This window comes from Dromiciops gliroides, chromosome 1 (genome assembly GCF_019393635.1).
Source record: "Dromiciops gliroides isolate mDroGli1 chromosome 1, mDroGli1.pri, whole genome shotgun sequence".
NCBI classification, from domain to species: Eukaryota; Metazoa; Chordata; class Mammalia; order Microbiotheria; family Microbiotheriidae; genus Dromiciops; species Dromiciops gliroides.
Window position 1 is genome coordinate 652,675,196 of NC_057861.1, and position 26,627 is coordinate 652,701,822.

The window sequence follows — 26,627 nt, forward strand, 5'->3', positions numbered from 1 at the left end:
AAATAGATGTTAACTGGAAATCAGTCTTGGAAGATGTCATGACTGATTCTTTTTTAGGAATTTACTGGAAGAATGGTGATTGATTTCTGTGAGGTTTTTTTTTGGGGGGGGATAATCCTATCTTTGTGAGGACAATAAGACACAAAAGTGAATATGCAATTGTTCTTTTGAGCATATGTTTTCGAACATACGCCATACAACATTCTGTGGCAGTTCTTTGGAAATACAGCAGTAGGGAGCAATTGAAAGATAAAAATCCCATGTACTGTGTGGAAAGGTCTCAATCTGAATTCATCTTTTCAGTCCTGTTCATCCTTTGTAATCATCTCCACTAGTATCATCTTGGAAATGGATAAAGATTGTGTGTGTATATATGTGTATTTATGTATGTATACATATTCTCATGTATGCATGTATGTAAATATGTATATTGGTCTGACTCCATGATTTTAATGGGGTAGAGAACTCCCTAATAAGGAAATTCTTTTTTTTTTTTTTGTGGGGCAATGAGGGTTAAGTGACTTGCCCAGGGTCACACAACTAGTAAGTGTCAAGTGTCTGAGGCTGGATTTGAACTCAGGTCTTCCTGAATCCAAGGCCAGTGCTTTATCCACTGCGCCACCTAGCTGCCCCCAGGAAATTATTATTTTTTTATTTTTTTAGTGAGGCAATTGGGGTTAAGTGACTTACCCAGGGTCACACAGCTAGTTAAATTTTTTTTTTTTAGGAAATTCTTTATGTCACTGTTGAAGTTAATATTTATTCTACATCTTATATTAGAGAGTTACCTAAGTCACAGAAGTCAAGCAACTTGAACTATGGCCATGCAGCCATTGTGTTTTTTTCTTACTCCAGGCACTAGGGACATAAATTCAATAAATAAGATAATATCCCTGTTTGTGAAGAGCTTGCATTCTATTGGGGAATACAGTAAGGACACATTAAATATGTAAAGACTATGATTTGGTCCTTAATTTCCCTTCCTTTATTCTCTCTTTTCGCTTTTTCTCCTTTTCCCCCAAGGTTTCTCTAATGAGTGAAATGTATTTTTGTAGCTAACTCTGGGTGCATGTATTGCTCCCTCTTTTTTTTTTTTTTAAAGTGAGGCAATTGGGTTAAAGTAACTTGCCCAGGGTCACACAGCTAGTAAGTGTTGTGTCTGAGGCCGGATTTGAACTCAGGTACTTCTGACTCCAGGGCCAGTGCTCTATCCACTCTATCCACCTAGCTGCCCTATTGCTCCCTCTTTTAACCAGTTCCGATGAGAGTGAAGTTCTAGTGTTACTCATCCCCCATCTAGTTTGTATAGACTTTTGTGTGTGCACCTTGATTATATGAGATAATTTTCCTTATCTTTATTTTTCTCCCTCTTATGTTCCTTACTCTTTCCCTTTCTATTGTTCTTTTTAAGATCATTGAACTTTTTTTTTTCCTGAAGACAATTACAGTTAAGTGACTTGTTCAGGGTCACATAGCTAGTAAATGTCTGAGGACAGATTTGAACTTAGATCCTCCTGACTCCAGGCCTCATGTTCCTTCTACTGTACCACTTAATTGCTCCTAAGATCTTTAAAACTTAATGGAAGCATTCCTGGGTTCTCTGTCAAATTAAGACTCTATGACCCCAGACGAAGAGAGAGACTTGTATGTCATTTCTGCCTATTAGAATATTAACAACATCCTTATTTAGTCCTTTGTGATTATTTGCTTATGTTTACCTTTTTATTTTGCTCTTGATTCCAGTGTGTGCACATAAGTATTTCTGTGCAGCTTTGATCTTTTCATCAGAAATATTGTTTTGAGGAGTGGTGTTCTGTTTTATTAAAGGTTCGTTTTTTTTCTCCTGTAGCAATTTACAGCAAACTGTTTTGTTGGGTAAGTTATTCTTTGTTGTAGGTTTTTATCTTTTGCCTTACAGAATATGCCAAACTCTCTGCTCATAATGGTGGCTGCAAAATTGTGTGTGATCCTGATTGTGGCTCTTCTGTACTTGAATTTTTCTTTCTGATGACTTGCGATATTTTTTTCATTGACCTGGAGGATTTAGATTTTGGCTATCATGCCCCTGGCAGTTTTAATTTTGGGGTTTCTTTCAGGAAATGACTAGTGTATTCCTAATATTGCTACTTAGTTTTCTTGTTCTGAGAGATCTGGGAAGTTTTCATTTATGATTTTGTGAAATATGAAGTCTTTTTTTGGTCATGACATTTAGATAGTCTAATACTTATTTAAATTTTTCCCCTCAATCTGCTTTCCAGGTCAGTTGTTTTTGCAATGGGATACTTTATATTTTATTATTATTTTTTTACTCTTTTGACTTTTTAAATATTTCTTGTTTTCTCATAGAGGGATCAACTTCTATTTGGTTCATCTTAATTTTCAGGGAGTTTGTTGCCTGGGTAGAGTTTGTGCCTCTTGTGTAAAGCTATTAATTTCCTTTTGAATTCTTTTTTCCATAGCTCTCATTTCTATACCAACCTTTTCCTCCAGCACTTTCATTTCATTTGTAAAAAAAATTTAAATAAAAAAACCCTCTTACTTGATATCTTTCAGGAATTTTAGTTGAATTTGTGTCCCTGATGTCTTTTTCTTTGAGATTTTTCCTTTATGTTTTGGGATTAATCTCTTCTCCTTGGATTGTGTCTTCAGTGTCTTTATCTCTGTAATTATTTTTTTATGGTAGGATTTTTTGGGGGGGTTTATTTGTTCATTCTTTCAGCCTACTTTTTGACTTTTGACTTTACTTTTTAGGTTACCTCTACACATTCTTGGAGGGAATATCTGGGTTCATCTGATTATTGCTTTCTTTCTGTTAGAGGGTTATATTGTTCCAGGATCCCAAGGACAGCCTAGACTGCAGACCTGCAAGCTTTCAGTGTTCCTTATCCAGGGTAAATTTTTCTCATTACTCTTCTGTTCTGAGCTCTGCAATATCCTGACCTGTTTTGGGGTCTACATAAGATAACTGGCTTGCCCTTGGTTGGAGTTCAATAGATTGATTGCTGCTAGACTTAGTTACTAGTAGTCAGCTGCAAAGCTCTGTGAGTTTAGAGTGACAGAACTGTAGACTTCCCTTGGGTCTAGATTTCTTATTCTGGCATAGGTCTCATCCTGGGCTGGAAGTCTGAATTTCACTCATCTAGAGTCATGCATCTGCTACTTGGTTTTAAACTTGCTTATTGGTAGGTACAAATACTAGGGCTTATGACCTCTCCTTACCCTGTAATGTCACTACTAAATGTAGGTCCCCTCCTTATTCCACTCTAGCTCTGTGACCCAGAACTTGGTAGTGAACAAGGGTGCTAGCAGTTGGCAGCTATTTCTGTGCCTTGCGAAAATTTAGGCTCCTTTGTGGTGTACTTGGGACCTCTTATTGCTGTGATTTGCACTTGCTGTGCTGACACTACCCCCAGTATCCCCAGATTTCTTGTTTGGACAAATGACACACTCTGATTTTTTTGGGGGTGTTTGGTGGAGTTGTAGATATCTCTTCCTACTTTTTTCCATCAAAGCTTCAACTTTCCTGTCTTCTTTTTGAAACTCACAAGACCAGATCTTCCAGAGTAATGTTTCACCAAAAAGGAAAGAGTAAATGTGAAACCAAACTAAAAACTGAAGCTTGTATTCAAAAGGCTACATGTCAGCCTTAGAAGGAGCAGGTCTTCCCTCTTTGAGTATTATTTTTTCCTGGATTCCATTAATGAGGGAATTAAAACAAGAGTAGGGATTAACCAAGAGAGAGCTTCTAGGCTGACCAAGGCCTTTTGAATGTACCCCAGTTTTACAACTGCTGTCAATAAAAAGATTGTGATGTAACACTTGGTTAGCAGACCAGAACCAGTTACATAATGTCTATACATGCTCCAAAGTCTCTCTGAGGCACTTCCATTACATAGCATCGTGTCTCTCCTGGAATCAGGTTACCTAGCTTCTTCTATATGTGAAATTACTTCACACATGTTTTGTATAATATAAAGAGAATAAATAAAAGTAAATATAAAGTAGTTAAATTCAAGGTATATTCCCTAGAAGGGAAGTAATTTGGGTAGATGATGTAGAATCTCCTATTTGGAAGTGACTAAAGAGGTCATCTAATTCAACCCATACCTGGAAATGTATCACTTCTATAGTGTCCCCCAAAAGTTACTGTTTCTGAAGGCTTTTAGGTAGGGAAAACATACTATCTTCCTAGGCATTCTACTTTGGATAATTCCACTTGTTATCATAGCTTACATTTTTGTAAGGTTTTCAGATTTGTAAAGTGCTTTACATACATCTCATTTGATTCTCACAATTGGGAGTCAGTTACTGAACAGTGAGGGAGAAGAAAGATTGTCTTGTGAATGGGTAAATAAATAGCCACTGGAATCTTGGTTGGGTGATAAGATTGGTTCTAGTGAACCTCAGAGGAAGAGAAGTAGCTTATTTGATGGTGGTAGAGGGAGTTCTTGAATTCACAATGGGGAGCAAGGAAGCTAGGTGACAATGGATATGGATAATAGCTCTGGGACTCTGGTTAGTCACTTATCTTAACCGTAGGTGCTTGATCTGTAAAAGGAAGGAGTTGGGTACAATTGCCTCTAAGATCCTTTGTCGCTATAAATCGATGATTCTTTGATTTTTCAAACTCTTCCTCTGGAACCAATGAGTTGGTATATGAGAAGAGGTGGAAAAAGTTCTGGAAAGGACACAACTGAATACGAAGAAGAAGTTGGACTGGCTTGCATTTGAGAACTAATAGAGTGGTTTCAGCAATCCCATACTCTACAAAGAATAAAAGTTTGAGGTTTTACTAGATTACTAGAGAGTATAAACTTGTGAGCAATAATAACTTATTTAGTTCACATAAGTAAAGTTGGAATCTTCTTGTTCATTACAATGAACTCTTTGATGGGCCCATTTTTATTTGTAATTATTGAAATAAGGAACATTTCTTTTATGTGTGTATATGTTTTCAGAATAAGGATTCAATGTGGTTTGAAAAGTGATTATTTAAAATATTTTAATTCTTTAATTTATGTTGAAATGATTTTCAACATTTGTTACCAAGAAAGTAATTAAGTACAGTTAACTTATTTGGCATCTGTGAAGCTCATGAGGGAATTAATTATTATTCATTTCTATAGATCCTTTTTACCATGCTTATTTATCTTCTTTTAAGATAGTATTTTATTTTTTCCAATTACATGTAAAGATAGTTTTAAGTATTCTTTTTTTTTTTTTTTTTTTTTTTGCGGGGCAATTGAGGTTAAGTGACTTGCCCAGGGTCACACAGCTAGTAAGTTTTAAGTGTCTGAGGCTGGATTTGAACTCAGGTCCTCCTGAATCCAAGGCCAGTGCTTTATCCACTGCGCCACCTAGCTGCCCCATTTTCAGTTTTATTTTGTCAAATAGTGAGTTCTTATCCCAGAAGCTAGAGCCCTTAGGTTTATCAAACATTAGATTGCTATAGTCATTTACTACTCTGTCTTGTGTGCCTACCCTGTTCTACTGATCCACTACTCTGTATCTTGGCCAGTACCAAATAGTTTTGATGACTGCTGCTTTATAGTATAGCTTCAGATTTGGTATGGTTAGGCTACCTTCCTTTCCTTTTATTTTTCACTAATTCTCTTGGTATTCTTGACCTTTTGTTCTTCTAAATGAATTTTGTTATTATTTTTTCTAGCTCTATAAAATAATTTTTTGGTAGTTTGATTTGTATGGAACTGAATAAGTAAGTCAATTTAGGTAGAACTGTCATTTTTATTTTATTAGCTCAGCCTACCCATGAGCAATTGATATTTTTCCAGTTGTTTAGATCTGATTTTATTTGTGTGAAAAGTGTTTTGTAATTGTGTTCATATGGTTCCTGGGTTTGTCTTGGTCGGTAGAGTCCAAAATATTTTGTATTGCCTACAGTTATTTTAAATGGAATTTCTCTGTCTCTTGCTACTGGGCTTTGTTCATATATAGAAATGCTAATCATTTATGTGGCTTTATTTTGTATCCTGCAACTTTGCTAAAGTTGTTAATTGTTTCAGGTAGTTTTTAGTTGATTCTTTAGCATTCTTTAAATATACCATCATATCATCTGTAAAGAGTGATAATTTTGTTTCCTCATTGCCTATTCTAATCCCTTCAATTTCTTTTTCTTCTCTTATTGCTAAATCAAACATTTCTAGTACAATATTGAATAATAGTGGTAATAATGAACATAGTTGTTTTCACCCCTGTTCTTATTGGGAATGCTTCTAACTTATTCCCAGTACATATAATGCTTGCTGATGGTTTTAGATAGATAATGCTTATCCATTTATTCCTATTGTCTCTGTTTTTAAATATGAATGGGTGCAATATTTTGTCAAAAACTTTCTCTGCATCTATTGAGATAATTATGATTTCGGTTAGTTTTGTTATTGATATGGTCAATTATGCTGATAGTTTTCCTAATATTGAACCAGCCCTGCATTCCTGGTATAAATCCCACCTAGTCATAGGGTATTATCCTGATAATAAATTACTGTAATCTCTTTGCTAATATCTTGTTTACAATTTTTGCATCACTATTCATTAGAGAAATTGGTCTATAATTTTCTTTCTCTGTTTTGGCTCTGCTGGGTTTAGTTATCAGCACCATATTTGTGTCATAAAAGGAATTTGGTAGGACTCCTTCACCCATTTTTCCAAATAGTTTAAATAGTATTGAAATTAATTGTTCATTAAATATTTGGTAGAATTCACTTGTAAATCCATCTGACCCTGGAGATTTTTTCTTAGGGAGTTTACTGATGGCTTATTCAATTCCTTTTTCTAAAATGGACTTATTTAAGTATTTTATTTCCTCTTCTGTTAATCTGGGCAATTTATATTTTTGTAAATATTCATTCACTTCATTTAGATTGTCAAATTTATTGGCATACCAGGTGGGCAAAACACTTCCTAATTATTGCTTTAGTTTCTTCTTCAATGGTGTTGAATCCACCCTTTTCATTTTTGATACTGGTAATTTGGTTTTCTTTTTTTTAAAAATCAAATTAACCAAAGGTTTATCAATTTTATTGTTTTTTCCATAAAACCAGTTCTTAGTTTTATTGATTAATTTTTATAGTTTTCTTACTTTCAATTTTATTCATCTCTCCCTTGATTTTAAGAATTTCTAATTTGTCATTTAATTGGAGATTTTTAATTTCTTCTTTTTCTAGCTTTTTTCATTGCATTCTAATCAATTCATTGATTTCCTCTTAATCTATTTTATTCATGTTGGCATTTACAGATGTAAAATTTCCCCTATGAACTACTTTGGTTGCATCCCGTAAGTTTTGGCATGTTGTCTCATTATTGTCATTCTCTTTGATGAAATTATTTATCGTTTCTATGATTTGTTGTTTGACCCACACATTCTTTAGGTTGAGATTATTTAGTTTCCAATTAATTTTTAGCCTTTCTTTCCATGGCCCTTTGTTACATGTAATTTTATTGCATTATGATCTGAAAAAAATAAATTTACCATTTCTGCCTTTCTATATTTGAATGTGGTTTTTGTGCTCTAATCGACAGTCATTTTTTGTGTAGGTGCGATGTACTGCTAAGAAAAAACGGTATATTCCTTTCTATCTACATTCAGTTTTCTCCAGAGGTCTATCATATTTAACTTTTCTAAAATTCTATTCACCTCCTTAACTTCTTTCTTATTTATTTTGTGATTAGATTTACCTGGTTCTGAGTGGTTGGAAGGGTTGTGGTCCCCCACTACTATAGTTTTGTTGTCTATTTCTTCCTGTAACTCATTTAACTTCTCTAAGAATTTGGATGCTATACTACTTGGTGCATATATGCTTACTATTGATATTACTTCATTGTCTGTGGTACCTTTTAGCAAGATTAGTTTCCTTCCTTATCTTTTTTTTTAGTGAGGCAATTGGGGTTAAGTGACTTGCCCAGGGTCACACAGCTAGTAAGTGTTAAGTGTCTGAGGCTGGATTTGAACTCGGGTACTCCTGACTCCAGGACCAGCGCTCTATCCACTGCGCCATCTAGCTGCCCCCCTTCCTTATATTTTAAAATTATATCTGTTTTTGCTTTTGCTTTGTCTGAGATAAGGATTGCTATTCCTGCCTTTTTTTTTTTTACTTCAGCTGAAGCTTAATATATTCCACTCCAGCCTTTTACCTTCACTCTGCGTGCATCTCTCTGCTTCAGATGTGTTTCTTGTAAACAATATGTTGTAGGATTCTGGTTTTTAATCCACTCTGACATCTGTTTCTTTTTTATGGGAGATTTCATCTCATTCATATGGACAGTTATGATTATTAAATGTATATTTCCCTCCCTGCTATTTTCCCCCTTGTTTATACTTTTATCTCTCCTTTCACTCTCTCTCTACTCACCAGTGTTTTACTTCTGACTATCTTCTCCCTCAGTCTGACCTCTCTTTCCACCTCCCCTCTCTTTTCTTTCCCCTTTCTTCTCCTACTTCCCTATCGGGTAAGATAAATTCCTATACCCAACTGAGTGTGTATGTTGTTCTCTCTTTGAGCCAAATCCGATGAGAGTAAGGTTCAAACAATCCTCACCCTTTCCCTTCTTCTACTGTGCCTCTTCATATAATGTAATTTACCCCATTCTGGCTTCCCTTTCTTCTTTCCCAGTACAATCATTTTTTCCACCCCATAAGTTTATTTTTATATTATCACCTCAAAATCAATTTATACCTAACCCCTCTATGTATACTTCTTCTATTTGCCCTAATAGGGATGTAGGTCTTAAGAGTTAAAATTTCCTGCGTAGGTATATAAACATTTTAATCTTATTGAATAACATTTTTCCTGTTTTACCTTTTTATGCTTCTCTTGAGTCTTATATTTGATGATTGAATTTTCTGTTCAGTTCTGGTCTTTTCATCAGGAAAGTTTTAAAGTCCCCAGTTTCACTGAATGTCCATCTTTTCCCCTAAAAGATTAAGATCAGTTTTGTTGAGAAGATGATTCTTGGTTGCAATCTAAGCTCCTTTGCCTTCCAGAATATCCTCTCTTTCAGGAGGTGATGATGGGTGAATTCTTTCAATGATAATTTTTACCTCTGGTTCTAAGACATTGGGACAGTTCTCCTTGATAATGTCATGAAATATGCTGTCTAAGGTCTTTTTTTGATCATGGCTTTCAGGTAGTCCAGTAGTTCTTGGATTTGTTTTCCAGATGTGTTGTTTTTCTGATGAGGTATTTTAAATTTTCTTCTATTTTTACAATCTTTTGATTCTGTTCCACAGATTCCTGATGTCTCATAGAATCATTAACTTCCATGTTCCCAACTGTGTTTTTTAAGGAATTATTTTCTTCAGTCAGCTTTTGTGCCTCCTTTTCCATTTGGCTAATTGTATTTTCCAAGTTATTTTTTTTCTCTCAGTCAATTTTTATCCTTCTTTTTACAAGCTTTTGACTCTCTTTTGCATGACTCATTTCTTTTCCCAATTTTTCTGCTAGCTCTCTTATTTGGTTTATAGAACCCTTTTTGAGCTCTTTCAAGAAGGCTTTTTCATCTTGAGATTAATTTATATTCCCCTTTGAGGCTTTGCATGTAGGCATTTTGACAGTTTTGTCCTCTTCTGAGTTTGTGTTGTGGTCTTCCCTGTTGCCATAGTGGCTTTCTATGGTAAGGGTTCTTTTCTGTTTCTTACTCATATTTTAGCCTATTTCATGCCTTTTAAAGTTGAGCTCTGCTCCTGAGATACAAGGAGCACTGACCCAAACTTCTTTTACTGGGAGTCAGGGGCCTGACTACTGACTTCCTGCTCTGAGGCCTCAGCACCTTGCAGCTTGCTCATTGTCCTGGGGTGGCCTGGTCTCATTTGCCTGTTGTGTAGCAGATTCCCCAGCTGGCAGTTTGCCTTCTACTTTGAGGCTGGAGGCCTCACAACTGGCCTGCTGTGCCAATAGCCTGATGAGTCAGGACTGAGGGGCCTCAGCTAATGATCTGTGCTGTGGCTAAGAACCTTTGGCTGGCTTACCCAGACACCCTCTCTACTGTGCTATGCTCCCTCTTTACTCAAGTGAGACAGACCTTTCCTGAAATCTTTCCAAATTATCTTAAACCAGAAGATTGTTTCATTCCACCTTTTTGTAAGTTCTGTAACTCCAGGGTCCATTTAGAGGCTTGATTTAATGTTGTTTCTAAGGGAAATTTGGAAGAGCTCAGACAATTTCCTGGCTTCTCTCTACCATCTTGGCTCTTTCTCCTATGTTTATTTATCTTAAGTCTTTGAGGATTTAAAAGGCAGTTAGGCTATAGTTGCTGAAATGCTGGAGGAGAATCAATTAATGAATTAAACTAATAAATCAATTAATCAATATAATTAATTATTAAAAAACAAGTTTTTCTTTTAAGCTCTAAGCATTCTACTAAGTACTAAGAATATAGAGGGGAAAAGTAAACCCATCTCTGCCCTCAAGGAGCCTATGTTTTAACTGGGAGACAACATCTTTTTCTCTTTTTTTCTCTCTCTCTGTGTATGTATATACACACACACACACACACAAAATCTATCTATCCACAAGATCATGAACCAGAGAGTTTTAGGATTGGAAGGCCATTGAAGTTATCATCTTCATTTTATAGTTGAGGGAACTAATACAGAAAGAAGTTAAGTGACTTAATGGAGGCTCATAGAGCTAGTTTGAGGAGCAATTTGAGACAAGGTCTTCCTGATTCCAAGTCCAGTACCCTATTCATCACCCACCCTGTCTATAAAGACAAAACATAAAGCAGACAAGGTAATGTTGGATAGGAAAGGCTAACTAATACCTGGGGAGATCAGGAATGACCTTCCATAGAATGTGGCCTTTGAGAAGGCCAACATATTCAAAATCATATTTATTATCTTTCTTCCCAACTCTCACTTCTTCCAGATTTCCTATTTCTATTAGAGGTACCACCATCCTTCTGATGTCTTATTTTGTAATCTCATCATTATTCTGGACTTTCTCACTCCATATATCCAGTCAGTTGCCAAATCTCACTATTTCTTTCCTTACAACATTTCTTACATCTGACTCTTCTCTTTATGCATGCAGCTTTCACCTTAATTTAGCTCTCTAGGGACCAATTTTTAATTGGGGAGTGTTAGCTAGGCGGCTGGCTGCAATATTGGGGCAAGGAAAGAGACCGACAGCCTCCCTCAAAACAGAGCAGGATTTATTTAACAAGAATGAACTTAAAAAAACCAAAAAAACAAAACCCAAACATGATCAGTAGGATTAAGGGAAAGGAAATAAAATGGAGAAAAGGAAATTATACAACCTGAACAACACCACCACCCAGGAATCAGATGAGAACACACAGCAGCATCCTGTCGCCTTCCAGCTACCAGCTAGAATGGCAAAAAACCTCACTTCTTCCCAGCAGAACCCAGGCTGACCACACACAGCCCCCAGCCAATTGACTGGCTGCTCTGACAGTCACATGACTGCCCTCACTGGGCTTCCAATCATTATAATCTTGCCAGGCCCATGTAGGCATTGGCAAGTGGTGATGACGTGAGGTGCCAGTGCCATGGAGACGGCTACAACTAGTGGGTGGAGCACTGTGCAGTTTGCAGAGCTCTAGGCCAGTGAGCACGCCGAGGGTTTTTAAAAACTCTACCCAGGGGGGCAGCTAGGTGGCGCAGTGGAGAAAGTACTGGCTTTGGATAGGAGGACTTGAGTTCAAATCCGGCCTCAGACACTTGACACTTACTAGCTGTGTGACCCTGGGCAAGTCACTTAACCCCCACTGCCCTGCAAAAAAAAAAAAAAATTCTAGCCAAAAGATGGGATCATAAAAATCTCAAATGACAATTAATTCTTTACAGCTCTTATCACTTTTCACCTATATTATTGCAACAGCCTTCTAATTTGACTCCCTGCTTCACATTTCTTTCAAAATGAAAAGCAATTTTCTTTATTCCAGATCTGAACATGTGACTCCCCATCTCAGTCAATTCCAGTGACTTTTTATTGCCTCTAGGATAACATATATAAACTTCTTTGCTTAGCTTCAAAACCCTATACAATCTGACTTCAATTTATTTTTCCATCATCATTGGACATTATTCTCTGTTCTGAACTCTGTTGTCCTGTCAAGTTGACCTTTTCTCTGTTCTTCATCCATGACACTCCATCCATTTTCTAATCTCTTTGACTTTGTAGTGGTTGTCTTGCTTGTCTGGAATGTACTCCCTCCTTAGATCATAAAGTCCTTTTCTTCCTTTAAGATGCAGCTGAGGAACCATCTACTTCCTGAAACCTTTCTTTGTCCTTTGAACTGCTAGTGTGCTCCCTTCCAAACTACCTTGTATTTAACTACTTTGCATTTATTAACTTTATATTTAATATATACTTGTTTTCTCCCGATTGGAATATATGCTTCTTTCTAGTAGGGATTATTTCACTCTTTGTACTTGTATCCTCAGCACTTAGCACAGTGACTAGCATATCATAGATAATTATTAAATACTTATTGTTGATTGATACACTCTATAGCTATTTCCTTTTATAGTTGTGGCATCCCTCTCATAAAAGTCAAATTAAAAAAAATAAAACTGTAAAGAGCTCATCTCTAATTCTGCCCCCTCTCCTTGCCCCCCACCCCCCTTATTCTTATAGTGAGATATTAAAGGAAGTAGTGACTTGGTAAATTAAAGAAATTGTTACTTAGCCTATACTAATTCTGGAATACAATAGTTTTTAACTATGGGGCATCTTGAATGCAAGTATTGACACTTGTAAATTTGAAGTTTTAAAATAAGTGTGGTTTTTTTTTTTTTCCAGGCAGCCACTGTGAAAGTGAAGAAATTAGAGGAAAATATTGAAGCAGAAAGAGCAGCACACCTGGAATCTAAATTTAACTCTGAAATTATCCAGGTAAAATTGAACAATGCTGCCTCTTGCCTTAGGGTATGCTCCAGCTTTCTCCAACTTTCTCCTTTACTCCAACTCCCCTGTGCTGACTGCCCCCACTGAATAGCCCCCTGCTTCATTCTTTAACTTCCCTCTCACTACCATAGTGATGAACCCCTGAAAAGCCCCTTACTCCGTACTGCTCCTTCCTCTGTCTGTCTCCTCTCTTACTGTCTTCTTAATCTTCTGGCCTCTTGCGTACTCCTAGACCTCTGGCATCCCCCCTCTGGCCTCCTCCTTCACTGTCTTGCTTGCTCTGTATATCTCCCTTCTCTTCCCTCAAACCTGGGGCTGCATGCCCCCGAACAGGCCAAGCTAATCCGCTGGCTGCACTAGGGCTGTGCCCAGTGGGGCTCGAGGGGCCTGTGCCCCCAGCTGCATGCCTGGGACCTCTTCAAGGGCTATGCTAGGGCCTGGCAGGACAAGCCTGGGAGCCTGGGATCTCCGGGGCAGCTACCCTCAGGGTGTAGGGAGATGGGGCTTTATTTTCCCCCAGCCTCTGACCTGGCATCCTGAAAAGCCCAGGGGGCTTTGTTAGCTCATTTGAAGTGGAGGGGGAGGGGCACCAACCCCTCACACAGAAAAAACCCTGAGGGCCTAAGGCTTTTTAATCTCAGCCCAAAGGCAGGGTCCTCAAATCAAAATAAATTTCCAAGTTCCCTGTGGAAGACATACTGACTTAGTTTCTTTCCTTTTTTTTTTCAAATAAAATTATTTTATTTATTTTCCAGTTACATGTAGAGATAGTTTTCAACATTTGTTTTTATGATATTTCCAATTTCCAATTTTTATCCCTCCCCCCCACCAAGACAGCAGGTAATCTGATATAGGTTATACATGTATAATAACATTAAACATATTTCTGCATTAGTCATGTTATAAGAGAAGAATCAGAGCAAAAAGGAAAAACCTCAAAAAAAGAAAAACAACAGCACCAAAACCAAAAGAAATAGTATGGTTCAATCAGCTTCCATATTCCACAGTTCTTGTGTTGTTGTTTTTTTTCTGGATTTGGAGAGCTTTTTCCATCATGAGTCCTTTGGAACTTTCTTGTACCTGACTTAGTTTCAAAAGGTAATAATGAAGAAAAAAAAAAGGTAATAATGATAATGATAATAGGTAATATTTACGAAGTGCATATTATGTGCCAGGCATGGTACTAAGTGCTCTATAATAATTTTCTCATGTGATCCCCACAATATCTGGTAGATAGGTTCATTTTACACATGAGAAAACTGAGGCCACAGATTTACACACACCTTTTGATTATAAGCTCCTTGAGAGTAGGGACTGACTTTTGTTATTTTTGTTTTCAGATGCTTATCATACTGCCTGGCATAGAGTTAGGTGCTTAATAAATAATTGTATTATTGTATTGTAAATAGCCATTTCTTGCCCATATTTGGGTCCTCGCCTTATTCATTTCTTGTTGCCTTCAAGTTGGCCTCTTTGTCCACTCTGTTTGATTTACTTTGTCTTTACTAGTGATATCTCAGATTACCTTTGCTGCTCTTGTAAAACTCATTAGATCTAGTCTCTTAAAGTAAGGCTTAAGAATTACTCTTGAGCCAGAGAGTAATTAAGTTTTTTTAGGAGGCAATATGTTAGAGTGGAAAGAACACTGAGCTATGAATAGGATTTTGGTTCTAGTTCCAGCTTTTCTTTTAATTTTTAAAAATTACATTTGATTTTTTTTTCAGTGAACAAAAATCTATTTTTTTTTTCTTGCTCTTGCCTTTCCCCTCCCCTTCATTAAAACAACAACAACAGCAACACCCTTGTAAAAAGATGCATGATCCACAATTGGATGTGTCCAAAGAATATAGGCCCCAGTCTGCATCTCCTGGTCAGGGGGAGAGGTACAATGTTTCATTATGATTACTCTGGAATTGTGATTAGTTCCAGCTTTTCTTTAAAAAAAGTTTTATTGGCCAGATTAACTCCTAGGTTATGAGCCTGGGGGACTGGGAATATGGCGTTACCCATAGTAATAGGGGAGGTTGGAGTGGGGGATGTTTTAGATAATGAGTTCTGTTTTGAACATGTTTAGTTTAAGGTTACCTACTGGACATTCAGTCAAAGAAAGGAAGTTGGTGATGTGAGATTGGAGTTCATTTGAGAGGTTAGAGCATGAGAGGTAGATTTAAGAATCATCAGCATAGAGATGGTAATTAAAACCATGAGAGCTGATGGGATCACCAAGTTAATTAATATAAAGGGAGAAGTGAAGAGGACCCAGGGAAGAACCCTAAGGACAGCTACAGTTAAGAGGATCCAACAAAGAAGACAGAGGAGTCGTCAGATTTGTAAAATGAGAATCAGAAGAGAATAGTGCCCTGAAAACCTAGAGAGAAGAGGGTGTCAAGGAGAACAGGGCGATTAACAGTATCAAAGGCTACAGAGGTCAAGGAGACTAAGGATTGAGAAAAAAACATTGAATTTGGCAAGTAGGAAATCTTTTGGTCTAATGATTAGGTGAGAAGCCAGAGTTTTAGGGGTTAAGAAGAGAGGCAAGAAAGTTGGCGCATCTATTGTAGATGGCCTTTTCAAGGAGTCTGTCCACAAAGGGCAAAAAAGATATAGGACTATAGTTATTGGGGATGATCAAGTTAAGATTTTTTTAGGATAGGGTAGACATGAGCATGTTTGCAGGTAGCTGGGAATGAGCTAGTAGAAAGGGAGAGATTGAAAATAAATCATAGATGAAAATAAAGATTAAAAAAAGAAAAGAAATCATAGAATGGGGATGACAGGACAGGGATAATATGGCTTGGATGAGACAGGGTAGAATGTGATGGCTTTAACAGGTAAAGGGGTTAGTCTTGGTAAGGAGGAAGGCCACTTCATCATGCAGGACAAAGGTGAAAAAGGAGATAGTGGTAGAAAGCATCTTGATTGATAGGCATTGAGGAAGAAGGGAGAAGAGAGAGCCCATAGCAAATTACCTCAATTTCCCCCCTAAAGTGGAGGCAAAGATCTCAGCTGAGTGGATAAGGAAAGAGGGAGTCATGGGAGTTTTGAGGAGGAATGAAAATATTTTTGAAGAACTGGCATGGAAAGTTGGGCAATGAGTTGATAAGTGGAGTATAATATAATTTCCTAACAACTGTAAGGGCCCAGCATAGTTACACAACTAGTATGTGTCAAAGACAGCATTCAAACCTATGTCTTCATGACTCCAAAGCCATATCTCTATTCACTGAATTATTATCCAGACTAAGCCATGCAATCCCCTGGGTTATTATATCAGTATATTCAGTACTCTCATTTTCCCAAGTGGCTATAAGTTACTTTGGGAGTTGTTTGAGAGGCTGTTAGGTTTTCAGACTCATTAGGAAAAGAAATAAAAATTGCAGGGGAAAAACTGTTTCTTCTTCTTTTTGACAACATTTTTCACTTTAGTGCTTCTGTATTAAATCTTAAAACCCGATAAGCACAATATTTGTAATGTATAGTTCTGTTTATGGAACTAAAAATATCCTTGTTACCTGCCTATTGCCCATAGATTAACATTCTAAGTAAAGTTATTGTTAATGATGTTATTGGCTAATACTTCCTCCTGAGAATATGAACATTTCCTTTGTGAAAATTTATGTCTGAGTATTAAGTTTAAGATTACCTTACTTCCTAATGTAAAATGCTTCAATCCGTCATTGAATCTGCAATCTCATCTACATAGATATTCCCTCCATTGATATGAATTGCAATTTATCCATATTTTCCTATCTTGTGTATCTCTTGCTTAGTTTCTTCCATAGATCCTCCAATAAGGATCCAACCACTAACCTGTATTTTTTCCTATAGGTCTTTTTGCAGTGGATATGTACAATTGCCTGACTTAGGTTCATCATGTATCATCCCTTGCTATCACTGTAATGCTGGGGAACCCTTATTTCTTTTGTCGTTTTAAAAAATGATTTTTATTGATAACTTTTGTTTTTATATCATTAAATGTCTCCCACTTTCTCTTTCCCTTCCCAGAGAGCTATTCTGCATAACAAATAATATTATCTAAGGAAATTAAGAGTAAGAAGAGAAAAAAAATCCACAAAACCAATCAATACATTTAAAACATCTGAAAGTATATAAAATGTTCCATATCAATGGACCTCCCACCTCTGCAAAGTAGTTTCTTCACAAATATCTTCTTTGGGGCCATGCTTATTTTCCTACTTATTTTGAACAGTCTTTTCAGAATTTTGTAATTTTTCTGTCTCTTCATCCTCTGTAACAGATGTTGGCATTTAAGTTTTAATTATCTTTAGGATAGGCTTTTTTCCCCTTCTTTTCTTTCAATTCTAAGTATTACAAGAGAAAATCACCAAGTTTCAAATAACATGATGTTTCTTGTTGCATATGAATGGTGAAACCAAAACCACCAATATCCTTGTTGTCTTCTCCAAGGAATACTTATGTAGCAACATTTAATTTAGTTTGAATTTCATTTGATCTTTTATTTTAACCCATTTAGAGAGTAGCAATATGGATTCTGAACATTTTTTCCCTTTCTCTCTCTCTCTCTCTCTCTCTCTCTCTCTCTCTCTCTCTCTCTCTCACACACACAATCAGGGTTAAGTGACTTGCCCAGGGTCACACAGCTAGTAAGTGTCAAGTGTCTGAGGCCAGATTTGAACTCAGGTCCTCCCGAATCCAGGGCTAGTGCTTTATCTACTGCACCACCTAGCTGCCCCTCATTTTTTTTCAATACTTTATCCATTTATTTGCACAGGATAAGGATATTACATTTCAAGTATATAGCAAAGTTAATGCTTATAGCTGGTCTAAAAATTGTGAATTTCATATTCTTTGCCTCCTTTTCTACCTCTCTATTATGATCACATTGGAAATAGAAGGGAGAGTATTTTTTTTGTTTATTTTTTCTATGGTGGGCTGTGTGAACTGAATTACTAGCTAAACTCCTAAATTGGTAAGATTATATACACATTTATGTCTTCCTGAGTTTCCATGGCCAATAAATTCATCATCAAATGGCCAATAGCCTGGTAATGAATCTGTACATATTCCTCTAAGTTGCTTCATAGATAGCAAACTCAATCTATTGCTAGGACCTCTACTTTGAAGTCTTTTCAGCATGTTAGAACTTAAGAAGTTTTACTTCTGTTGTTTTAGATTTCACAAACTCAGGGATACCTCCATACCTGGAGAACATACTGGGATAGGAGTTGTGGGAAAAATATATATAATATCAATAATTATTTTTGAGTACTGATATTAGAACTGAATAAAACATAATATGAGGAAATCTATTTATTTCCAGGAGGAAAATTAATTTCATTAGCTCTAGCAAGTTAAAAATGCTGCCTTAATCACTTACTTTCTTTATTTCTAAAAACAAATACAATGTTAAGAACTACTAAGATAAAAAAAGTATTTGATCTGGCAAAGCACAATAAGGATTTCAAAATTATTTTGAAGTCTGTAATAGAAAAATAATATTTCTCCATGAAAACAGAATAATTTTTTAATGAAAGCACATGAATAATTATGAATTTTCATTTAATATTCCATAATGTAATTATAATTTTCTTTTGTGAAGTATGTATATGTATATATATACATATATATATATATATAAACTTCCATATATGTTGGATAGTTTTCAAATTATTTAAAATTCTTTGGTATGATAATTTAATTGGTATGATAATTAAAAGTTTAAACTAAGTTAATTCAAAATTATGGTTCCTATCAAAGTCACAATAAATCATTGTGAATATGAATATGAATGTTAGGAAACACAGATTATGTGTTTCCTAGCTGCTCTAAACTAGCTGCTCTAAACTAGCTGCTCTAGTTTAAGGAATTGTAGCTCTCTAGTTTAAGGGATTGTAGCTATCTTCTACAGCAATTTTAGCTATTGCTACAGCAGAGAAAAAAGGCAAAAAGTTAATAATTCATCTGTTATTCTCTTAATACTACACATGCATTTTCTAGGAACATGTAAGTTTTTTTAGATTTTAAAAAATCTCAATTTTTGGGGGGCAAGAATGTGAGGCTGCCAACATTTAAAATGACAATATTAAGAAGCTTGATTCTGTAATAAGTTATTAAGTGTATTTTTAAAGTGGTCTGTTGTATTTTAAGCGTGTATATGAAAATTAGTACTGAAATATAACCTGGTTGAAGTATTGAGTAGTTAAATTTTAAAAACTTCAATTTTGGGGGCAGCTAGGTGGTGATAAAACATCAGCCCTGGATTCAGGAGGACCTGAGTTCAAATCCAGCCTCAAGCACTCGACATTTACTAGCTGTGCGACCCTGGGCAAGTCACTTAACCCTCATTGCCCAGCAAAAACAAAAACAAAAACAAAAACACACACAAACAAAACAAAACTGTGGTAAAAAAATATGAAAGTTTTTTAACAGTCGGTTAGGATAACTGAAAGATGCCAGTTTTTGAAGGACCACCCTTTTGGGGAGGAGACGAATAGTCCGCCTGCTGCGCATGTCAGACTGCCTGCGGCGCACTTGACTTCCGGGGTGGAGAGAACGGAAGTGGGGCTTTTGGCCGGCTTGGCGGGGCTCCTGGCGGCGCGGCACGGACGGTCTCGCTCTCTCCAAAGGTGACCTTTAGGTTTGGGTGAGTTTTTATAAGGAATATAGACTAAGCTTAGACTTAAGACGATTTGTATTGTGTTTCTACTTTCCTATCCTTCTAATCAACATCACCTTGTGACTACCATAACAATAAAAGGTCTATCTAGAAAACCAAAAGCTTCTTCCATTTACTAGTCTGGGAGATAAATTAAGGGAAAGGTTAAGTAGGGGAGATTTATGATCTAATATCCAATTTTTAATCTCACAGTTTGGCGACCCTGAAGGGACCTTAAGGACCCTCCCACCCTCCCTAGTTTGGCCACAAGCCAGCTAATTCGGTGGATTTTCCAAATACACCCCCCCCCCCCCACCACGGACTTTCCCTTTGTCTAATCTCCCTTAAAGACTTTAAGCCTCTAAAAGCCTTGTTTTAAACAGAAAAGCCAGCCCAGTTTAAAGGGCAAGATGCTCGAATATTCTACTATCCCTTTGATTTTTCTCATTGGAATGTATTGGGACAGCATAATGTCCCGACTTGGAGGAATAGTTTACTCAATGGTCCTTCATAACATTATTGGTTTTTTCCTCATTCAGGCAGCAAAAAGTTTTTTGTATAATAGTATAAGTGTGAATCTTTGGGAAAATACGTTTAATATAAGTAGAAATTTTATGCCTGCAATTGAAATACCTTTTAATACCACATCCATAGTTCATACGACTAAGGATTTTATTTTTGCTATTATCATTGTTATAATATGGGGGAAATTGTCACATATGGAGAGAGTCCTCAAGATGGCTCTTTCTACTAGAGATGATCCAAGTTTAGAATCAGATCATCAGAAACTGCTCCCCCTGCAGGAAACTATAGAACATACCAAAAAAGGAGCATCAATTCAAGACAGAAAATATAGCCCCTTTAAACCAAGTGACTTGAGTGCATGGAAATCAATCATCCCTAGTTTTGAGAAAAATCCAAACACTGTAATTTCACAGTTAAGGACTATATTTAATATATACCAACCCACTTGGGCTGATGTTACTTGCCTTATGGAAACTTTACTGTCCCCAACTGAGATTACAGATATTATCTCAGCAGGAAATGCCCTTGTTGCGAAGGGTAAGGCCGATGTGGAATGGCCTCTAAAGGATCCAGAGTGGAATTATAATAATGATAGGGATTTCCAAAGATTAAAAGACGCTAGAGAAACACTTCTGAAGGGAATGGAATCTTGCTCTAGAAAACGGGAAAACTGGCAGAAATTTTTAAGCCTACCTCAGGAGGCTAATGAAAGACCAAACAGATTTTATGATAGACTTCGTGAGGCTGCTAGACAGTACACCAGATTGGATCCAGTAGATTTAAGAGATTCCTATATCGTTCTCAACACATTTGTTTATAATTCACTGCCAGAAATATGCAGATACTTTCTGAAACAATGTCCAGACTGGAGAAATCTCACAGTAGATAGAATTAAGGAACTTGCAAATTATGTCTTTGACTCACATGAGGAAGGTCCAGATCACCCTAAACAGAGCATTCTGGCACCGGCGATTCCTAGTCAGCCATGTGAACACCAGAACAAGGACACTAAGGTGTGTTGTTACTGTTGTAAGGAGGGGCATGAATTGAGAGAATGTAGGACTTGGAGAAGAAATTCTAATTCTAATTACAGGCGAAATCAAAATAGAAATAGATCTTTTCGGAGGAATACAGAAAGGCAGTACCAGAATAATGGTAACCAAGGTCCCTCTCAGAGGAGGGCACAGGATTGACGGGGTCTTGGGGAGGAATGGAACATAGATAATGAAAGCCATATATTCCCAGATCCAGATTTTTTGAATGCCCTTGTACCAGTCCATTCACCTCCCCAGAGTAAAGAACCACACGTCACCCTAAAAGTGGGGGAGACTTATTACGATTGTCTGCTAGACACAGGAGCCTCTAAATCAGTATTAGTAAGCAAACCAGATGCTGGGTGTAGACCTGTAGGATTTTTGAATGTAGTGGGAGTCTCAGGAAAGAGCCAGAGAGTGGCAAAATTGAATCCTCGCATGGTATCTATGGGGCCCTTAACAGTAGAACATTCATTTTTACTCATGCCTGATGCCCCTGTAAATTTATTAGGTCGTGATCTCCTTTGCAAGCTTAGAGCAACCATATCTTGTGCTCCAGATGGGGCTGTCTCCCTACAATTGCCAGAGGATACTGTTCATTTATTACCAATTTTACTTACAGAAGCTCAAGGAACAGCAGGAGAGGTATACAAAATCCCCTCTGACATTCCTGAGTCTTTATGGGCCTCATCCCCTAATGAGGTGGGGCTCCTTAAGTCTGCCATGCCTGTTACCTTTAAAGTTAAGGGGGGACCACCCCCCTCCATTCCACAGTATCCATTGTCTAGGGAAGCAATAGAAGGGATCACCCCTGTAATTGAGGCTTTGAAAAGCCAGGGTATTATTATTCCATGTCATCACTCTCCATGCAATACTCCCATTTTGCCAGTTAAAAAACCCAAGCCTGGGCCAGATGGTAAACCTGTTTATCGTTTTGTGCAAGATCTTAGAGCGATTAATAATTATGTTATCCCTAGACATGCTATATTGGCTTCCCCTTCTACCATACTTTCTTCCATTCCCTATGAATCTACATGTTTCACAGTGGTAGACCTCTGCTCTGCCTTTTTCTCCATACCAGTCCATGAGGACTTCCAATATTTATTTGCCTTTACCTGGAAAAATAGACAGTGGACCTGGACTAGACTCCCACAGGGATTTGTAGACAGTCCCACATTATTTTCCCAAATTTTACAGCAGGATCTGGCCTCCATTACCTTTAAAGGCTCCACACTAGTACAATATGTTGATGACTTACTTTTGGCCTCTCCTAATGCTGAAATTTGTCAGGAAGATAGCTGTCACTTACTGCTGGAGCTGCACAAGTGAGGACACAAGGTTTCCAAGTCAAAGGTACAATGGTGTTTGCCCCAGGTAGAATATTTAGGATTTATTTTGGCTGCTGGAACTTGCTCTGTCTCTTCTAAGCGAGTCCAGGCCATTCAACAACTCTCTACCCCCACTACTAAGAGGCAGTTAAGAGCCATTCTGGGAGCAGCTGGGTACTGTAGACAATGGATACCCTCTTTTGGTGAAATTACTAAACCTCTCATAGCTCTTACAAAAAGTTCTGTCCCAGACATTTTACAGTTGGATCCCCAGCATCTCTCAGCCATAAAAGAATTAAAACGGGCCTTGTTATCAGCACCTGCCCTAGGACTACCAGATTATAGTAAGCCTTTCACTCTCTTTGTGCATGAACAAAGGGGGGTGGCTTCTGGAGTTCTGACTCAGTCACTGGGGCCTAACCAACGCCCTATAGCCTACTATTCAATTCAGTTGGACCCTGTAGAGGCTGGAGCACCACCTTGCCTTAGAGCAGTGGTGGCCACAGCCCTTTTGGTAGAAAAAGCCTCTGATTTGGTCCTAGGTAACCCTCTAACTGTGCAATGCCCTCACGAAGTGGAGGCTCTCTTACTACGTCACAGGACACAAGCCTTTTCAGATCAAAGGCTGGCTAAGTATGAAATAACCCTGTTAGGTAATGAGAATATCACTTTAAAACGCTGCACAGTTCTTAATCCAGCAACACTACTCCCTAACTTACCATTTTCAGGGGAACCATTGCACGACTGTGCTTCTTTAGTTGATATGGCTGAAAAACCCCGTGACGATCTTTTTGATACACCTTTAGAAAATCCTGATCTTGTTCTCTATACAGATGGTTCCTCATTTATGAGAGAGGGAACCCGTTTTACTGGAGCTGCTGTAGTTTCTGATTATGACACCCTCTATTAGAAGTCTAAGGATATAAAGGAGGGAATGTAATGGAATTTATTAATTTGATCATTGACAATGCTATGCTAAGGTTTAGTAAGAAATACAGCAATTCAAACAGTTAAAGAAGATAATCCAGCTTTCCAGACCAGAGTCCAGAGTCCAGAATCCAGACCAGAGTCCAGAATCCAGTTTCCTCCTGATGACATCTTACCACTTCAAGAAGACAAGAGAACTCAGAGACTTTATATGAACTGTTATGCTTTATTAGCTTTTACTATCTCCTTTCTGTTATGATATATACTATCTGTAACATGTACTCTCTGCAGAGGCTCTCCCTTTGCAAGACTAATGTCAAAGCGTCGGTTCATGAGGACAAAAAAAAAAATCGTCCCTCTGGACAAAACTTTCCTCTCTTCCTTTTCTATATTGTTGTTCACATATTATTAGTTAGCAATAGTTATTATATTCTTTTTACTGTTCCATCAAGGAAACATTCCGTTTCTTGAGGAAGCAAAGGGGGGAAATGTGGTAAAAAAATATGAAAGTTTTTTAACAGTCGGTTAGGATAACTGAAAGATGCCAGTTTTTGAAGGACCACCCTTTTGGGGAGGAGACGAATAGTCCGCCTGCTGCGCACGTCAGACTGCCTGCGGCGCACTCGACTTCCGGGGTGGAGAGAATGGAAGTGGGGCTTTTGGCCGGCTCGGCAGGGCTCCTGGTGGCGCGGCACGGACGGTCTTGCTCTCTCCAAAGGTGACCTTTAGGTTTGGGTGAGTTTTTTTTTTTTTTTTTTTTTTAGTGAGGCAATTGGGGTTAAGTGACTTGCCCAGGGTCACACAGCTAGTAAGTGTTAAGTGTCTGAGGCCGGATTTGAACTCAGGTACTCCTGACTCCAGGGCCGGTGCTCTATCCACTGTGCCACCTAGCTGCCCCTGGGTGAGTTTTTATAAGGAATATAGACTAAGCTTAGACTTAAGACGATTTGTATTGTGTTTCTACTTTCCTATCCTTCTAATCAACATCACCTTGTGACTACCATAACAATAAAAGGTCTATCTAGAAAACCAAAAGCTTCTTCCATTTACTAGTCTAGGAGATAAATTAAGGGAAAGGTTAAGTAGGGGAGATTTATGATCTAATATCCAATTTTTAATCTCACAAAACAAAACAAAAAACCTTCAATTTAATTTTTCCACTTGTTAGATAAGAATAACTTTATAATACAATGGTATTTCCAGGAAAAACAACATTTCCTAGTATTCTATTTTGATTTTCTAGGATTAGACTGGTTTAAAAGAAAACAATAAAAGCAAAGGAAAACTTGTTAATGTAACAAAATCAAAATGGAAAATCTCCTGCAAATTGAACCAATATTTCTTTTTCTGAACCTTTATTCAGGTTTAGAATATTTTTTTTTCTTCAGTGAGGCAATTGGGGTTAGGTGACTTGCCCAGGGTCACACAGCTAGTAAGTGTTAAGTGTCTGAGGCTGGATTTGAACTCAGGTACTCCTGAATCCAGGGCCAGTGCTCTATCCACTGCGCCACCTAGCTGCCCCCAGGTTTAGAATATTTTTATAGTCATTTAAAATAGTTACTTTTAATTTTTTAGCAACCTATTATTTAATTTTAAAATGTATTATAACCTTTCCTTTACAATTGCAAAGTAATGCATTTTAAAGGTTAAGAGATCTTTTAACTCAACTGCAGAAATTTCTTAAGGTGTTTGTAAGATAGATACTAAGTGTTATTTCTTTGTTGAAAAACTATTTTATATTTTCATGACATAGAAGAGAAATATTAAAATGGATTAGTATGTTGACATTAAAGTCTGTGAGACTGTTAAGGAACTGTATTACCCTAGCCTTTCATTTCTTTGTGTTGCAGTGTTTCCCCTCTTTAATATTACTATCATCATTATTGTTAATAAAACTAGTAATAATAACATTAAACCAAAGACAGCTAGAATTGAAGGAGAAGCTATTTTTTGCTTACTTTTTCTCTAGAAAACAAAGCAGAAAGCAAGGTGTGTTTGGATGAATAGTAACTTACTGTGGACAAAGTATTCTGCTCCATTTAAATTTGAAGATAGCTTTTCTCAGTTTGCTTTAATTGCTTTTTTGTCATCTGGTAGTTACGAATTCGAGACCTTGAAGGAGCCTTGCAAGTAGAAAAGGCAAGCCAGGCAGAAGCTGTGGCTGATTTGGAAATGATCAAGAATGAGTTCAAAGAAGTTGAAAGTGCATATGAGCGAGAAAAACATAATTCACAAGAGACCTTTGCAAAACTGAAAATGTAAGTTATTTTATGGTAACACTTTCTAAATTATTATCAAGATGTTATGAAGCATACAGAAGTCTGATTGTATAGTTTCAGAGTTCTTATTAATGTTAATGGAAGATTTTCTGAGTAAAAGACTATATAAACCAGACCAGTAGCTTACTAAATACTCCTACTGTCAGGTGTGGTATTATTTTTTTGATGTTCATACTATCATATGTTGTCTAGTCAAAATGTAATTTTAAGCTTCAAATTCTTTTTTTGGGGGGGGAGGTGTTATACTTTTAATTACATTGGATATTCCTGCAGAAAAGTACTACTTTGCCATTAAACTCTTGCTGGATAGCTAAAAATTAATCTTGGGTGGAAAAAATACAATTGAAGTTTACTCTAAGTAGTATATTTGACTTCCATATTACTTAAGAACAATAATTTTCAACTTATTCCCTGATAATAAAATTGCTAGTATAACAAATATTATGGTAGTATTGCTATCTTTAAGCAACCTGATTGCTAAATTTATCACTTTATGAAAACTGTGGGGTTTTTTGTTTGTTTGGTTTTTTTAGTGAGGCAATTGGGGTTAAGTGACTTGCCCAGGGTCACACAGCTAGTAAGTGTTAAGTGTCTGAGGCCGGATTTGAACTCAGGTACTCCTGACTCCAGGGCCGGTGCTCTTTCCACTGCGCCACCTAGCTGCCCCTGAAAACTGTTCTTTTCAAGGTCTTATAATTGTTAAATCCAAACCCTATTTCTTATTCCTGTCCTACCTTGTCATCTTCATAATGTTTAACACTATTGACTACTTTCTTCTTTTGGATACTGTTTCCTCATTTGTGCTACATGGTACTGTTCTCTCGTAAATTTTCCTTTTACTTGTTTGACTTCATCTCCTTTGGTGATTTTTTTTCTCCTTAACATTCATGGGTATTCCCCAAGATTTAGCCTTTTTCACTCTATTTTCTCCTTGAGAATGAAGAAATTTTCCACTATCTGTATTTGGGAATGATAGAATTTTCTATTCTCTTCTAAATTATTGATGGTGT

General features: G+C 37.1%; 1 protein-coding gene across 2 annotated transcripts in view; it reads left to right on the forward strand.

Annotated features, from left to right (window-relative positions):
* Positions 1–26,627, forward strand: part of CCDC171 (coiled-coil domain containing 171) — a 437,148-nt gene that overhangs the window by 63,501 nt on the left and 347,020 nt on the right. For both annotated transcript variants that reach the window (XM_043977119.1, XM_043977120.1), the window contains exons 3-4: positions 12,783–12,875; positions 25,436–25,596. In XM_043977119.1, coding sequence (XP_043833054.1) covers positions 12,783–12,875; positions 25,436–25,596 — 254 coding nt within the window. The remainder of the gene's footprint in view (positions 1–12,782; positions 12,876–25,435; positions 25,597–26,627) is intronic.